Source organism: Psammomys obesus, unplaced genomic scaffold (assembly GCF_907164565.1).
Source record: "Psammomys obesus unplaced genomic scaffold, mPsaObe1.curated_primary_1811, whole genome shotgun sequence".
NCBI classification, from domain to species: domain Eukaryota; kingdom Metazoa; phylum Chordata; class Mammalia; order Rodentia; family Muridae; genus Psammomys; species Psammomys obesus.
Window position 1 is genome coordinate 11,637,343 of NW_026596109.1, and position 17,702 is coordinate 11,655,044.

The 17,702-nt window shown below is 43.2% G+C and overlaps 1 protein-coding gene across 6 annotated transcripts in view; it reads right to left on the minus strand.

Moving 5' to 3' along the window:
- Positions 1-17,702, minus strand: part of Osbpl9 (oxysterol binding protein like 9) — a 121,125-nt gene that overhangs the window by 31,255 nt on the left and 72,168 nt on the right. For 3 of the 6 annotated variants that reach the window (XM_055628790.1, XM_055628788.1, XM_055628792.1), the window contains 4 exons: positions 8,542-8,637; positions 6,359-6,406; positions 4,875-4,904; positions 3,743-3,793 (listed from right to left, as the gene is read on the minus strand). In XM_055628790.1, the coding sequence (XP_055484765.1) occupies positions 3,743-3,793; positions 4,875-4,904; positions 6,359-6,406; positions 8,542-8,637 (225 nt within the window). Of the gene's footprint in view, positions 1-3,742; positions 3,794-4,874; positions 4,905-6,358; positions 6,407-8,541; positions 8,638-13,879; positions 13,949-17,702 lie in introns of all 6 variants that reach the window. The other 3 variants (XM_055628789.1, XM_055628786.1, XM_055628791.1) reach the window with 2 other exon arrangements.

The following is a 17,702-nucleotide window of genomic DNA, read 5'->3' on the forward strand; positions in this document are numbered from 1 at the left end:
GCCACCTGGGCAGGGTCCTGGTGAGAGTAAGAAAGTAGGCTGAGCTAAAAGCATGAGCAAGTCAGTAAGTGGCAATCTGAACTGATGCTTTCCCCTCTCCGTCCACAACTGAGTTAACTACACAGCTGACATTCTAAAGTCTCAGTAAGGCTGATACAAAAAAATTAAAAATATAGACCACTTAGAATTAAAGAGAAAGAAAAATCAAGTCTCCTGCTCTGATTATAAACTTTTGATAGTTAGTTTTCCCCTTCTCATTTCTATACAGTAAAGTGGTTTTCCCCTAAGGCTAATAATATGAAATACAGAGGACAAACGTGCTAAAACGGGCCTGTTGTTTGGCACATACCCTACCCTCTCCACTGCTGAGCCTGCATTGGCCTTTATGACCATCCCCACTAAGTGCAAAGGTTATCCGTGACTTCCACCACCGTGACCTGCCTCACTCTCTTGCAGCCTACTAGACGATGAGGAGGCCAGGGCAGCCACAGACACTGCAGAGAGGAACGGACCTACTCCCCAACATTTCACAGCTATGTAAAGGAGACTTAAGGGGTCACCCGGGCTGGAGGCGGCTGGGCGTTGAGAGCGCTTGTTGCTCCTCCAAGGACCCAGGCTTAGCTCCAGCCAGCATCAGGGAACCTGATTCTCTCTCCTGACCTCAGTGGGCTCTTGAATGCACATGGCACACATACATACTTCGACACCGCACACACACACACACACACACACACATAATAAACCTTTATATATATATATATATATATATATGTTTATTTATATATATATGTTTATTTATATATATATGTTTATTTATATATATATATATCTTTATACACACATACACATAAAAGTTTTAAATTTTTCTTTAACATGTATTGGTGTGAGGGTGTCGGATTCCCTGGAACTGGAGTTACAGACAGTTGGGAGCTGCCATGTGGGTGCTGGGAATTGAATCCAGGTCCTCTGGAAGAGCAGCCAGTGCTCTTAACTGCTGAGCCATCTCTCCAGCTCCCACAAATAAATCTTCCAATAAAGAAAGCAGGTCTTTCAGCTCCAGTGAAGCGTATGCAGGGACGGTGGATGAAAAAGGAACGAGCCATGGGCTATGTTCAGACTCAGCTTCAAGGCGGTTTGTTAGATTCGGACATCACTGGTAGACTTTCACCTACAGAAACACAGCTCAGCTTCACAGAAAATGCTGGTTTGGGCCCCAGCACTGTACAAACTGGGTGTGTCTGCATGCTCGGTAGCTCCAACACTAGCAAAGCAGAGCACAGGTCACCAAATTCACCCTTGGCTCAGAGTTTGAAGTCAGCCTGGGCTACATGTGACCCTAACTCAGAACAGAAACAATAATTCTACCACCTAACACTTCTATTTTCTATATGATAAAATAAACCAGGAAAGTACATTTGACAATTTTCCTTCAAAATGTTTTTTTCATGTATGCTTCCTTATAGGATATTGCTCTTAACCTCTGACATCTTTCCAGCCAGATTTGGGGGAACTTCTGGCTAGAATTATAAATCCAGTATTTTTAAACCAGTCATAGTTTTAAAAAGACTAAAGATTGCACTGCTCTGATAAGGTAATGTCAATTATATACCCACATAAATTCTAACATACAATCCAAGTTTTATCAGATAAAAAATAATGAATTTAGACTCTTTATTCCTACTATAACAAAAAATCAAAGTGCAACACTGACATAAATGTAAGAGACAAAAAACAAAACAACAACCCCCCCCCCCAGCAAAGTCTTGATGATCACAGATGCCAGAGAGTCTCCTCTGCACATACAACCACAGAAAGCTATGAGGGGAAAAGGAAGAGGCGGACGGCCTCCAGGCTCCCTCTTCAGAACCTGAAAAGGGTAGAGCCCATGCTTTTGAACACCCAGAATTTTAAGAAAATAAAATTTGCTTAAGCCTTCCAGTTTCTGTGGCATTTTGTTAGGAAAGTCTGAGTCAAGAAAGGCAAGTGCCAAACTGAGTTCTCCAGGAGACAAGCGCTGTCACACAGACAGTGTGAGCGTGCACAGTGCGCCACGCACTGGCCAGTGCTGAGGAAAGAGAGAGCGGTGTCTACAGAGATTGTTTCTGATAGTCCAGACATGCTGGTGGACCTCTGTGGGAGGAGCGCCCAACAGAAGCAAACTCCCTGAGACTGAGAAGAAAGCTCGCCGCCTCTGAAGACAAAAACAGAGGCAAGACAGGCTCACGACGTGGCTCAGCATGAGCAAGGGGAGGCAGGAATGAGAGCAAGCGCCGGCTCAAATGCCAGCAGCCCTCTCAAGTGATCGAAGGGAAGTCAGAGACATGGGCTGGCAGCTGCTAAGACTTATACTGAGCTTGAGCTTGAAGAGTTCACAGACGTGCCAGGTTTGAAAGGTCTACTTGTGAAAACAACATAAAACTCCCTTCTGGAACTGATAAAGAGCCAAACTTTAAGTGACTTCAGAATACCACTACTCATTCTGAAATACCCTAAAAAGTAGACCTGTCCATCAGACTAAAACATTAAACTGTAGAAACCAGTAGAAAAGAAACTGAATAATGTGAACCGTAATACTGTTCAAAGACAGAGTGTCAGAAACAGTCCTGATGGGGCCAGCAAGAGGGTTGAGCAGGGAGAGGTGCTGCGGCCACGTGGAAGAAGACTGAAAAGAGAGTCAGGCCTATCAGCTGGCCTCTGCTACACACAATAAACAGACACATGTAATAACTTACACATGTTGCTTCAGGAGTAGCTAGGACGTGAGCCACTGAGCAAAAAAGGTACATGCCAACTCCAGTTACCTAAATGACTTTCAGAGACCACGCCAACTGGCCCACGGGTCTAAACTGCATTTCCTCCATCGCCACACTAGACAGTTTTTGATAAGCGTCTAACTCCCCCTCCTGCCGCCCTCCGCTGACATCCGCTTGCTGCTCCCCATGCAGTCGTGTAAATACAGATCCAAGGAAAACGAAATTTCATGCCTCCAACCATGTCCTAGGCTGGGTCACTAACAATGTGAGGTAAAACAGAGATTCCATGACTGGGTAAACGAGACCAGGTGGTGAAACAGATCAACTGTCCTCAGGCCGGCCAGCTGAGCTGCCTACCCACTGCGAGTGGACGTGCTAAGACAGATTCACAGATGTCAAGAACGATGGTGAGCAGGAGGCTTTTTACCAAGTACTGATTCTCAAATGGGTTCCTCGTTCTGAAACTTCCAGGCATATGAAAAGCGTTCATAAAAATAGACACGTTAGATTTCAGCTCACAATAACTCAATACCCATTCTGTCCATGGCTGACAATTAATGAGTGGTTCACTAATGCAGTTCAGTAACCTCTCCTCTTCAAAAACCAACAAAAAACCTGTGTCAAACACAAATTTAAAAACATATCTCTATTACATTCTTTTACCATGTGTAAGAAAAATAATTGTGCTAAAGCTTAAAGTCCTGATTTCTAAGAAAAGTGTAAAATACTTAACAGACTACAACCTCCCATTCCACGCTGCAGCCACGGTTAACAGGAAAAGGCGAGCTCTTTAAACATGTTTCCTTCCTGCCGGGCCACTACCAGAACACAGACAGACATGTGCGATCACAGGCAAACACAGCAGTTGCTCAATAAAATGGAGTCCCAAAATTCAGCTGACTGCTGAAAATGTGTCTACTAAAGAAAATTCCAATACAATTCTTTAAATTATAAACTCTGTAAAGTAATAAAAAGTAAAATTTACTTACTTTAGCAATCTGAAGCAACACAATGCAGTGTTTAATGGATTCTACCATGCTCTATAAAGACAAAACACTGATTTTAGGATCTTGCTGCAAATTAAAGAGTTACATGATATTAGAGCTTAAAATAATTTAAAAAAATCAGTTCTCATACACAAAGGAGTGAGGTCTACATGCCAAATACTCTCTGCTGTGTATGTGGTGAGTTCTAATTTGCTGACAGTGTGATAAGAAGCTACATATTGGCAATTCCACGACCCTATGACTCATACCAAACACCATCTACTGTCTTTCTCGCAGACCAAGACAGATGCGAGTGTGGCGAGTCCTCAACGCTTTAGGTCAACAGCAGCGACCCCAATGTCAGTCAACTCAGCAAGGCCAGGACAGGGACTAAGGGCACACAGCACTCAGATCTGAAACACTACTTTGAAAACATTCTCATCAAGATGCACATCAGTATCAGTCATCAGTCCATCGGGGACACCAAAGCGCAGCGCAGACGGAAGCTCGAATCATACTGTATTTTAAAGAGAAGAGTGTGTACAAGATGACTGTCCCTAACCCTCCACGTCCCGAGCCCGACTTCATGGGGAATCAAGCTGCAGGCACCACTGCGCGGTAAATGGGTTTTGTATTCAGAGCTGGGCGCCATCCTCCATAACCTTCCATCACGAAGGTGCAAATGTTCCGCTGGAGACACTTCTAGAGCCAAGTACCGCAGACAGGGGACGGTGAACCTGCACCATTTTTGTTGTGGTTGACACAGGATCTCAAAAAACGTCCCAGCTTGAGACTGGCTGGCTTGAGACTCACTATGTAGCCAAGGCTGGCCTTTACCTCCTAACCGTTCTGCATCCACCTCCCCCTGCTTGGAAGACAAGCGTGTGCTTACCACACCCTCTACCTATGCAACAGGACACTTTTATCCCACGTTCCCCAGAAGTAACTGGAAACGAGACAGCACACGGGGTCAGTTTCAACCGCAGGATGAGCAAACCCTCACCCCGTGAAACAGGTCTAGAGTGCACTCATAAAAGCTAAAGACACTGGCTGTTCTTAGTGACAGCAGCAGGGTAAAGAGACACACACGTAAAGCAGCTTCTGATCGGAAGTCAAAGTTCAATGCATAACTTACATTTGTTGTGTCTTTGAGAGTTTCAACTTTCTGTGAAAAATAAATTTTAAATTAAAAACAATGAGAATCACAGAGATATTGCTGTTTTTAGGAAATAGGCTTTATAAACATTACTTTACTTATATTATTCTAAGTTTAATCAGGTCAGGAAGAAAATACTTTTTTGTTATATTTTTAATCTAAATCCAATATTTAAATTTAAAATTTCAGATAGCTTATGGATAAACACTCATAAAACTCAAGACTGGCAAGAAAGTATAACTCCCCCTCCCCACAGACACACAGTATTTTGTGTGTGTGAGTGTGTAGCCCTGGCTGTCCTATACTGGCTTTGTAGACCAGGCTGGCCTCAAATTCAGAGATCGGCCTGCCTCTGCCTCCCTGAGTGCTGGGAGTGCTACAATCGGCAAAAAGGTATAAACATTGTTACACCTTTCCCAAAAACGTTCATATTTACTACAGACTTCATGATTTAAAAAAAAAAAAAATCACCTTCCCTAAAGTGTTTTTAAATGATCTAGAACTAATTTCCAAAATTAAAAAGTTAGTAAAAGATGAGTTAGAACATGAATTAATATCACTATTAAGTGTAGCAGAACAAACTGTCAGCAGGAAAATAAAACAACAATTAAAAATGCTGCACCGGGAACTGGGCAAGAAAAGAGAAGGCATGGCACCTATAAATACCCACAAATACCCACAGAAACCCAAGGGAAAGCAAACAGAGGGCCGGAGGGCTGCCACTGTGGGCCCTGCTGCACCTGCTCATCCCCAGCACCCCCCACCCCTCCCACTCCCCCCCACCCCCCACCCCCCGCAGCTGAAGTGGCCACATGCAAACTTAGTAACTTCCTTTTTGTTTTTGTTTTTGAGACAGAGTCACTGTGTAGCTCTGAGTGGCCTGGAACTCACAGCAGTCATCCTGACTGTCCCTGAGTGCTGGTATTAACGGTGTGAGCCTCCAGGCCTGGAAAGGTAATAACTTTCTACCTTCACACACTATGTACGGAGAAGAACTTACTCCCCGACATTTCATACTTGCAAAAACAGAATTACATTAAAATCTTCCTATTATACTTTTATTTCATTATCACACTGGAACTGAAAATTTGCCAGACAACACCACTTGAAGACACACTACAATAGTAAATAGCAGATCAATGATTTCATTTTTGGTGGGTTTTTGTTTGTTTGTTTTGAGAGAGGGTCTCACTATGTAGTGCTCACTGTGCGGGGCCAGGTGCCACCATGCCTCATCCATTTTTGTTTCATTTTACAGAGAATCTTACTAGGTAGAGCAAACTGGCCATGAAGCCCTCATCTTCCTGCCTCAGCCTTCCCAGTGGTGGGATTCTAATCAAGATGCCTTTGTTCCCCTGGCTTCAAAAAAATTTTTTACAATAAAATACTGATATATTTCCATTACTTTTCAAAAAAACTTCTGAATTTTAAAAAATTAAGTAAAATTATGATTGTAGAATTACCTTTCTCTGTTCGTCATCTTTACAATTTTGGAGCTTGTCATCAAAAAGCTAAAGGGTATGAAAAAGACAATTTTAGGGTCAAGATATTTTAATACATTGTATCTATTTACTAAACAGGAAAATAACCTTAATTTCTAAACAGTTCTATGTGGCTAACATGCATTTCTAACACAGCACAATTTTTTTCAAGGCTCTGTATCAAATCACATTCTTCTGTGTGAATGACTGTGAACTGCTAAGAACAACTAGAATGGTAGAATTATAACCCAAAAGTGATTTTTGTCTACATTTGCAATACATGTGTGTACGTAGGCACATGTGAAGGCCAGAGGAGGGTGCCCGCTTTGCTCTGCCAGACAGGAACTCTAACCGAATCTGTTATGGGAAGGCTGGCTAGCCAGCAAGCTCCCAGGACCTGCCGGGCTCCATCCTGCAGTGGTATGGTTATAAGCATGTGTGGCAATGCTTGGCTTTCTATGGAGGTGCTAGAGATTTGAACTAGGCCTCTTGCTTTCTTAGCAAGTGCTTTTGTTGACAGAGTCATCTATCTCCAAAACCATGACTTTTTGAACTTTTTAAAAAATGTGTGTAGCGTGGGGGGGGGGGGGGCAGACAACCCTGAGTGTCTTCTTTTACCATTCTCTAACTTCTGGCTTTGAAAATCTGGAGCTCACACACCTGACTCGAAGCTGCCCTGAAGGCTCATGGTTTCATCCGAGCTGGGCTTACAAGCATGTACTGCTGCGCCCAGCTTTGACAAGTGCTGGGAAATCAACCCAGAGCCTCATGTTTGCACTGAGCCTAGGTCTTCTCCACAGTGCCTCCACAAGACTTTTTATTTGTTTTGAAAACAGGGTCTAACTGTAGGCCCCAACAGGTGATCCTCCTGATTCATCCTGGGGGCAGGATTACAGAGCCCAGCCATACAAGGTGCTCAGTAACTTACACTATCTATGTGAATTCAAAGGGTTTTCTGCTTTGTCTTCTAAGTTAATGAAGCTTTCTGCCAACACCCACGCCAGTGTCGCCACAGTAGCATAAGCTACAGAGCGGGGGATATGCTTTCTCCGGAAATTCGCCCCCTGGAAGGTCCCTGGTAGACTCATCCCACTTGGAAAAAGAGACATGTTCTGAGATTTCTACGCTTTTTCAGTTGTGGCTCTGGGGCTGGGATAATGAATTCTTTGATCTTTCTCTGTGACTCCTGAAACAACACAACTAAGTTTATAAAGAAATTTATTATTAATAGATTGTTAAAGGCTTTAATAAAAATAATAAGTTTAAAAAAAGTAATGAATTAGATTTAGTATTAATAGGCATTAAGAATAGTGAAAAAAATAATAGGCTCCTTCTTAAGAAATAATAGCATGAGAGGTGCGGCTGGCGGGAGTTTCCCTTCCCTTCAGTGCCTTGTTTCTAAGGAAGATCATAAATCTTTAGCAGGACATATGGGAGGATGGTTAACAGAGGTGTAGTTAGATTTTGATACAGGGAAAGACTTTGGCAGGCATCTGACTTAGCTCCTGACTTTCCTCTTCACTGGTTAGCAATAATGAAACTGCGTTTGAGTTTTCTTTTTCTTTGTTTGCTCTGATCAAAAAGTTTTTAGGCCAAGATTTCTTGTGGGCACTGCTTTATGTTTGACTGCATTTTGAGTTAAAATGTAAACTTTGTATTCTTGGTAAAAGTCTGAATGTTCTGGGAAGCATGCCAATTTTAAGGTGCCTTTTGTGGAATCATTATAAAAATACTAGCTTGATTTCAGTAAAGTTGCAGCAGAGTCAAAACCATCAAGGTGTCTCTGTCTGTCAATTCTTCGCCGAAACTGTGTCTTCCTGTCCAAAGCCTTGTTCTCCCGCGGACGACGGGAGCCCGACTGGGCCGGTCCGTGGCACTTTCCTTTTCTTTATATGACCTATCATTTCAATTTATACAGTCATTCCCCAAAAAAGAAAGGGGGAGAAAAAACCAAGGTCTTACAATGTCCTATTTAGCTTTTTCCTCAATAATCTACAAGTCTAAAACATACATTTTATCAATACAATTAGAGAAAAAGATCTTTTAAGGAGTCAGCTTTACAGATTGCTGAAAACCACACGAGGGATGCAAATTACCATCAAGAAACTTCCTCTATGTTCAGCTTAGTAGCCTTTACTACTTCACATTAAAACAGCATGGCATACCTTTAATTGTTCTATCAAGATCTGCAGGTAAGCGTCAGCCTCCGTAAGTTTCTTATCAAAGTCTTGGACACTAGGAACAAAGCCTGAATCCAAACCCTAGAGAAAAAGAGAGTGAATAATCTCCCAGTGCCCAAACAACACTTGCTCTACAGCAAACTCTTCATCCTTCATAAATGAATACTTTCAACTTTCCAGACAGTGTATTTCCACAAGCAGGTTATTTAACTAAAATTTCCAAGAAGAATACCATACCAACCTCCCTCATCAGCCACAAGCGCACTCAGCAATGACATGGCCTGCTGCTCAAAGGAAAGGCTTCTCTGGCCTCGAACACCATTTCCCCCAAACCCCTACAACTGCCTCCATTTTCCAGCAAAACCATAGATATTTAACTAAGAAATAGAAAACTCCTACACATTTCCTATGTTCCACCAAGCTTTCCTGTCCCCAGCATCTTCATTTCATGTTCTTTTAACTACACTCATGTACTGCTGGGGGTGGGGCTCAGTGCATGTGGGGTCAGAGCAGAGCTGTGGGAGTCACTTTTCCTTCCACCAGGCAGGCCTAGGGCTTGAACTCGGGCTTGTCAGCAACTGCCTCAACCCACTGAGCTAACTCCGTGTCCATTATATATTATATTCTTCATCCACTCCAGCAGGTCACAGGTTTTCCACCTTCTTTTTTTTTTTTAAAGAGAGCAGAACATGGTGGCACACACCAACAGTCCCAGTCCCAGGGAAGCTGAGACAGGAGACTTGTGAGTTCACAACCAGCCCTAGGCGTGACCCCATCAAGTTCTCTACCCACTTGCACCCTTGGCATGAACACCGCACTGCAGACAGGGCTTAAGCGTTTATTCACAGGGCGCCTGTCTTCCTCAGTGGAGAAGCCCAGTGACGGCAGACCCTACTTTTTACATCTCCACCTCAAGTTCTCAAAAGACCATCCGCCCCTGCCTGACTTGATTCAGAAGAAATGCTGTGCTCTTATCATCCCTGACTAAGATGGATCCTAGCTGTGGAAGATCAAGCACTGGAGGAAGCCCAGCCCAGCCCGTGAGTCTACTTGTACGCCAGCTGCCCGGAGAACTGCCCCCTCAGACTTCTCACCAGGCACAGCTGTCAGCGGGTGCCGAGGGCGCAGCTGACTACCTCCGTGCGCCCTGTCTCCTCCGCCTTTGGCCACTGCTCACTCCCCACGCTCTCCACGCAGTGAGCGCACACGGAAGCTTCTCTGATAGCACAGCAACATCCCACGTGGGCACACAGAATATTTCAGCGTTGTTAAACGTGACAACACCCAATTTCAACACCCCAGACAGGGATGACAAGTGCAGGCTGGCAAACTGGTACAGCTCAGACCCCGCCTCCTCTCCTGTCACTAACGCAGCAGTGACTCCAGCTACAAGCCACCACCCAGGACTACACTTACTGCTGTTCTCCTCAAACTAAAATCAAAATCCTTACACAAAAGGTTAAAAATTTAACAATTACAGCCTGTTATGACCATGAGAAAAGCCAATTTATCTTTTAATTTTCTTTTTCAAATTTGAAATCTTGCCTTACCTCAAGAAAAATCCCTCAAAAAAAAGTAATATATGCGAAACCAACATTTAAGGAAAATTATAACCAATGCAGTCACAATCTAGACAATAATAAAATTATAGTTAAACATTCTTTTGGTTTTTGTTTGCTTTCAGACAAGGTCTCACTATGTAGCCCTGACTGGCCTGGAACTAGCTATGTAGACCAGGCTAGAGCCTTGAACTCACAGAGAGCTGCCTAAACCTGACTCCAGAGTGTTGAGATTAAACACACTGAACTATCACTGCCTGGCTAAACACTTTTTTAAAAAGCTATCCAGGACTTATATTACAAATGTTTGATGAGCAGAGTGGAGATCACACATCACACTTGACAGAAGGAACAGATCCTTCTAATGCCGCAACACCAGAGGAAAATGAGGAGGGTGCTTGGCTGGGGTTTTGTTGTGTTTCATTTCAAGAGTATAAAAGCATAATTAGCATTGATTTAACTATCAAGACCCAGTTAACATCAGCTAACACTATTCTTACTCAATAGGTAAAAAGATCAATGACACCATCAAGAATAAATGAGAGAATCATCTACAGGAAAGGAGGAAAATGATCTTTAAAAAAATTTCCTCTTCTAAATTCATTTAGAACCATCACTATCAACAAATCAATTAGCAGAGCCTTATAAACAAATCAGGAAAACTCTGCTCCAGAAGAGCAATACATTATTTAAACCTCAAGTGAGAGACTCCTACCTCAATTAATCTTCAAACTAGCCCTCTGCTGCCTCTCAGGTCTGAGTCCCCATCGGGGTCTCCTCGCAGGCCCCGGTGACTCTCCCCAGCTTCCCTTCTCGGCAGTATGAGCCCCACTTCACAGGCTCACAGCAAGGCTCACGATTCGGTCTCTGTGGAAGGCTGATGGGATGGAATGCCTGTACAGCAGTCATCAGCCTTAAACCGCAGAGCTGGCCAAAGCTGCCTCAAAAGGAATTCTATAGGCAACTCGCCTACACCCAGTGAGGTACTGTGTACCATGGACAGGAAGGTGACAGTAACGACCCTGTTCTTACGATGACAAAGAATGCACTACAGTTACCACCAGCTTCGCTCCTGGACTGAGAGGTGAGGTCACTCAGCCTCCCTGTGGCTCCTCAGGCCGTCACAGGTGACAGCTTTATAAAAAACTGCTGGATTTTGTGCTCAAAACCAAAGCTGAAGCAATGGCTCAGTGGCTCAGAGTGCTTGCTGCTCTGAAGAGGACCAGAGTTGGTTCCCAGGGCCCACTCACGGCTCATAACTTCAGGTAAGTCCAGTTCCTCGTGACTCAGTGCCCGCTTCTGGTCTCCACACTCTGTATGCACACAAACACATACATGCATGCACGAACGCGCACACGCACGTACACACACAAACACACAGGCCCAGAGACTTCTTCATAAACAAGACCAAGAACATAAATCTCTCCAGAGCTGAGGGCAGCCAGTCTTCCTTTGGAAAGAACAGCAAACAGGGCCGACCCTTAAAAACTGAGGTTTCTACATCTGTGCAGGGGTTCTAGGTTATCTCCATGCATGGTCCTTGGTTGGAGTAGCGGTCTTAGAAAAGACCCCTGGGCCCAGATTTCTTGCTTCTATTGCTCTCCTTGTGGAGCTCCTGTCCCCTCCAGGTCTTTCTGTCTCCCCCTACTTTCATAAGATTCCCTCCCCTCTGCCCAAAGTTTGGCTATGAGTCTCAGCCCCTGCTTTGATACCTTGCTAGGTAGAGTCTTTCAGAGGCCTTCTGTGGTAGGCTCCTGTCCTGTTCCCTGTTTTCTCCCTCTTCCGACATCCATCCTGTCTGCCTTTCTGAGTGAGGATTGATCATGTTACCCAGAGTCCTCCTTCTGACTTAGCTTCTTTAGGTGTACAGATTCTAGTATGTTTATCCTATATTATATGTCTAATATCTACTTTATAAGTGAGTATATACCATGTGTGTCTTTCTGCTTCTGGGTTACCTCACTCAGGATGATCTTTTTTAGTTCCTACCATTTGTCTGCAAATTTCATGATTTCCTTGTTTTTTATTGCTGAGTAGTATTCCATTATGTAAATGTACCACAATTTCTGTATCCATTCCTCAGCTGAGGGACATCTGGGTAGCCCATGGCAGCTCAGTGTCCAAATGGGTTTCCTAGTAAGGGGAACAGGGGCTGTCTCTGACATGAACTCAGTGGCTGGCTCTTTGATCACCTCCCCTCAAGGGGGGGGGGGGGAGCAGCCTTACCAGGCCACAGAGGAAGACAATGCAACCACTCCTGATGAGACCTGATAGGCTAGGGTCAGATGGAAGGGGAGGAGGACCTCCCCTATCAGTGGACTGGGGGTGGGGCATGGGAGGAGAAGAGGGAGGGAGAGTGGGATTGGGAAGGGATGGGGGAGAGACTACAGCTGGGATACAAACTGAATAAATTGTAAAAAATAAAAAAATTTAAAACAATTTTTAAAAGGCAAAAACATATGTAAAAAGGGAAGGAAAGAAAGAAAACCTGAGGTTTCCCACTGGTAGAGCATTTGGGCATCTAACCGCAGCATCTGCACCTGCCGCAACACTGGGCACAGCACTGTGTGACTCCTCTACAGAAACACACCCGACATGAGAACGGGCCACCCTGGGCTGCCTCAGCGCCACAGCGACACCCAACGTCACCTGCTGCCGCCCACGGCCCCCTGAATTTCTCTGCACTTCCGTTCTCTCCTCTCTCCTCCCTTCCCTCAGCAGTAACTGCAGTGACACACTGCACCAGTGGTGATCAGGGCCCCTCTGCTCTCTGGCCTACACCCTCAGTTCCATCACCTGTCAGCTTGCACAGGAATTCACTTTACACAGCTGGTTCCAGGAGAGCCAGAGCTACACAGAGAAACCCTGTCTCAAAAAACAAACCAAAACCAAAACATAAAAAAACCCAACCCCACCCCTAAAAAGGAAAAGGAAAAAGAAACTTATACTTATGGGTAATAAGAGGAACTAAGACAAACACGAAATGACACAAAAGAACTTGAAAAAGAAGACATGTTCACTTATTTCTTTTCTTTCTTTCTTTTTCTTTTTCTTTTTTTTTTTTTTGAGACAGTGTTTCCCTGTGCAGCCTTGGCTGTCTTGGATTGGCTTTGTAGAACAAGCTGGCCTTGAACTCAGAGATCTGCCTGCCTGTGCCTCCCGAGAGCTGGGATTACAGTGCTCAGCTAAAGTCTTGTTTTTTAATGAAAACTTGAAGAACTGAGTTTGCTATATACAGTTTTTCTTAAACAGAACAAAGTAGTTAGTATACAAGAAAAGATACCACCCACCCCAACCCACCCCGCCAAAAGCAGGGAAACCATGCATAGGGCACAAATCTAGAGGCCAGAACCTGGTAGGTGAAGGCAGAGGACCACAAGAACCTGAGCTTGAGCTGAGCTTCAGCTCTGCCTCAAAACAATTTGTTTAAAAAGAAAAACGTATTTGAAATAAATTGTTCACACAAGTGTTCCCAGAAAGTATAATAAAGATTAAGTCATTAGCACCAGAACTACAAAAGGGAAAAACAGATAAAATTTTAGCAGAGAAAAATCAACCTAATGAAAAATAAGTAAGAGTATGGACAAACATAGGCATTTTAGTTAGCAAAACAAATACCCTAAAGTTAATGAAATTTTATGCAAATGCCATTTTAATCAAAATAAGAGCACCTACAAAGTCCATGTTAACACCTGGGAAATGACACAGATGACCTCTCACCCAATCAAAAAAGCAGAGGGAATACTTACGATTCAATCACTTACAATTATTTTTGAAAATTCAAGAACTGGAGAGATACCAGAGGACTGGAAAAAAGCAAGTGTGGTACTGATCTTCCATAAAGGTAAGGAGAGAGAGAGTAGAAAGTTACCATGCTGCAAGTCTGACATCAGTAATCAAGCAAAGAACTAAGAGAAAACCTGAAACTATACAGAGGAAAATAAGGACGTGAGCAACTGACAAGTTAAAACCAAAACAGTATGCCACAGTTGCTGGCTTTCTGTTCCTTAGAAAATTAAGTTAGCACATTAAGCTCTTAGAGAAATGGCAGCATTTTGTCTTCCTATCAGATGACTTAAGAGTTCATTTAATAACAAAAAGTACAGCAAAGAAACAACTTAGTAATTTTCATGTGCCCATGATTCCACGTGAAAAGTAACTAACGCTATCCTTGGCTAACTGAGCATTCTGAAACATTTTATATTCCCCATGGTCTACCCACTTCAGCTACATAACAGGCCTTGGCGCTACTGAGGAGTCCTGAATGTAAGCATCTCTGTGTGTTCTTAAGCCTAAAGACAGGACACTCAACTATCAATTCATTTGGAGTCAAGATCATCAGTTTCTAAATACCTATAACATTGTGCATTGAGTTGAACTTTTTTTTTCTCCATTGTACTTTCTAGAAGGTATTTTTCCATGGATGCAAATTAATTTCTTCTATCCACATAGTAGCTATTAGTTTGTTACCAAAAACTTCTGCATATCCCAAGAATGCCCTAGAAGTTTTTTTTGGTTTCCTCCCCCCCCCCCCCCCCACACACACACACACAATTCGGAGTGAGCCTAGAATCCCAGCACTTGGGAGGCAGAGGCAAGAGGACAGCTGAGAAGTCAAGGCTAGCCTGGGCTACAAAGTGAAACCTTGTCTTAGAAATAAAAGATCCTAACATAGACTGGCACTGGACCCAGTTTACAAGCACTTACTGAACACCCGGATTTTCCACTAGTATTTCTTTTTCTTTTATTGAAAATAGATTTTTTTCATACAATATATTCTGACAACAGCTTTTCTTTCCTCAACTCTTCCCCAGCTAGGATTTTTAATTAGGATTCTAGCCCACTTCTCTACCTATAAATACTGTAATTTTCTAATAAGTGACAATGCTATCTGAAAACAGTCTGCAGCCTGTGGACACTTAGCATGGAATCTGAAAATCATCTGCGGGTTGATGCAGCGGAAATGAGCACAAAAAAGAGTTAAAGACTGAGCATGTTCTGAATCCTGACTCTACAGCTAACAGACCACCTGTCTGCTCAGGACAGCTTCGTGTCCCTGCTTCCATTTCCTCATTAACAAGATAGGCCAGGTAATGATAGCTGGTCCATTTCCTTCCTAGATCTGGAGGCATGGAGAGCCAGAATTCACTTCTGTAATCCCAAAATCCACACAGCGGCATCTCACAGGAAATCACCTTGATGGATTTTAAAGAGAGAAAAGAAGATGGATGAATAATACTATCAGCTGCAGGCAGTTTTTCTTAGGGAATATACAACCAAGAAAAAGACACAAGCATTAAACTTAGCAATCCTTTTAAAAAACAAAACTAACAGTAAATTGCTGAGCCCTGAACAATGGATGGCACAAAAAAAATGGTAAAAGCAATAAACAAAATGTGGCAAAATACAGCCTAGAAGCAGGTCAGAAGAAAAAAATCCAGTAAGAGATGTTCAGAAAACTGTTGGCTATTTTGCCTAAAACACAAAATGTAAGTTGGATTTACTAATTTCCCTGGTAACCAAGAGTCAAGTAATAACAGAGAAAACTTTTGCTCCACCAAAGATTATAATGGTTAAACACAAGTCTAAACAACAAGAAACACTAAAACTGTTTCTAGTTTTAAATCTATGCAGGAAATTGCCCACATAGAGAGAGAGAGACACGACAGAAATGAGCTGTTTCATACAACAGGTGAATCGGGAATCAAGCACTAAGAATCAGGTACAGACACGAGCACTATACAAACTCATGACGAAGCACAAATACGTCAAAACAAAACAGCACTAATGATGAAACTTTCACTGTCAGAACAAAATGTAAACATGGGCTCCATAGATATGGTTTCTTAAAAATGGAACAATTTAAGTTCGAGGCATATACCATTTTCGTCATTGAAAACCACTGATAACTTTCAGCAAAAACTTCTCCCAGTTTAGTAGGTAAAACTACATAAAAAGCACTAGAGTAAATGGACAAAAGCCTGAAGTCTATAAATAGAACGGGTATAGAGCTTCATAAAGATATTCAGAAATCACAAGTTACACATATCTTTCAAAACGTTTTATATGCAAAGTCACCAGTATTAGTCTTTCAGATTATCTTTGAAGCTGGGTGTGGTAGTCTACAAATTAAGTCCAGGATAGCCAGGGCTACACAGAGAAACCCTGTCTCAAAACAAACAAACAAAATACAACCAAAAAAAAAAAAAAAAGTATGAAATCCTAAAATATGCCAAAACAAAACTTAGCATTGCTGAAACTACTCATACCCCATTCCAAGCAAAATGGATTGTAGCCAAATGTGTACTGTCATTTAAAGGTAAAGCACCAGGCAGCAAAAAAGGCCTGAAAACAGCCGCTGCTGTACTGGGAAAATAAGCCCCTCAATGAAGACAAAGCAAGTCGCTGGGCGGTCTCCATGCCCTCCCTGCCAGCGCGCTGTGACCCCGAGGCTAAGAGCGAGCCGCGAAGAACAAAATATATCACGGGAGGGGTTTGCAAATAATGCTGTTCTGCAGAGACAACTGAGTTCGCTGAGGTTTGATTATTGTCTATTTATTTTTACTTATTATCTTGCAGGTGCTACTTATTACTGTTGGGTGGGAGACGCCATTGGTGTACGTGGCCTCGGGCTGCACCTGGGCTCCTGCTCCCGAGGCAGGGCCAGCGCCCTCTGCACCACCTCTCTGCTATCAGTCAGGTCGAGTTATCTCAGCTTTTAAGAAAACTGAAGAAGAGAAACACAACCTTCCCTCCTGCAGCCTGGGGCGACCAACGCTTTATTCAGCCTATTAAAGGTCTACCAAACGCAGCCATTTCAGCTGGCTTTCCTGGAGATGCGCTGTGTGCAAGCAGAAGAAAGGAACATCAGCTACGTCAGTCCACAAGCTGAGCACGTAGCCAGCACACACTGACAACCGCCTTTCCAAACGGCCACACTATACTCTTCTCACAAGACTCTGTACAGCAGACCAGTAACAAATGAACACCCTCGAGGACCCGCAAGGTAAACTATTCACACCAAACCCAACAAGCCGCCTTTAGGAGGCTAGGTCTCGGCCACATCCCTTCAAACAGCATTTGCCACAGCTGTCTTTGGTTAAATATGGATGTCCACTGGAAGGAAACACAGGCTCAGTGCTGATAAAGTTGCTCCAAGTGCACATAAAAGTATTCCCTTTAAACGGTTGGAACTCTACCAAGACGACCCGAGTTAACCTGTTCTCTACTGTATTCACCAACCTAGTGCTTGGTTTGTGGCAAATGTTGACGTAAAAAAAAAAAGATGGTAAAAGCTGAATCCTGCAGTGTGCTTATTCAGCAGTAATTAAACAGAGAAGTACCTTTAAGTTCTATATCAGCATCAACTGAAAAGGTACCTTACTCAGTTGTTAAAGACCACACAGATGCTGAGATCTGACGATGAGGAGGAGTTTTGTTCGTTTTTGTTTTTTGTTTTTGTTTGTTTGTTTGTTTGTTTTGAGACAGGGTTTCTCTGTGTAGCCTTGGCTGTCCTGGACTCACTTTGTAGACCAGGCTGACCTCAAACTCAGAGCAATTAATCCACCTGCTTCTGCCTGTCCAGTG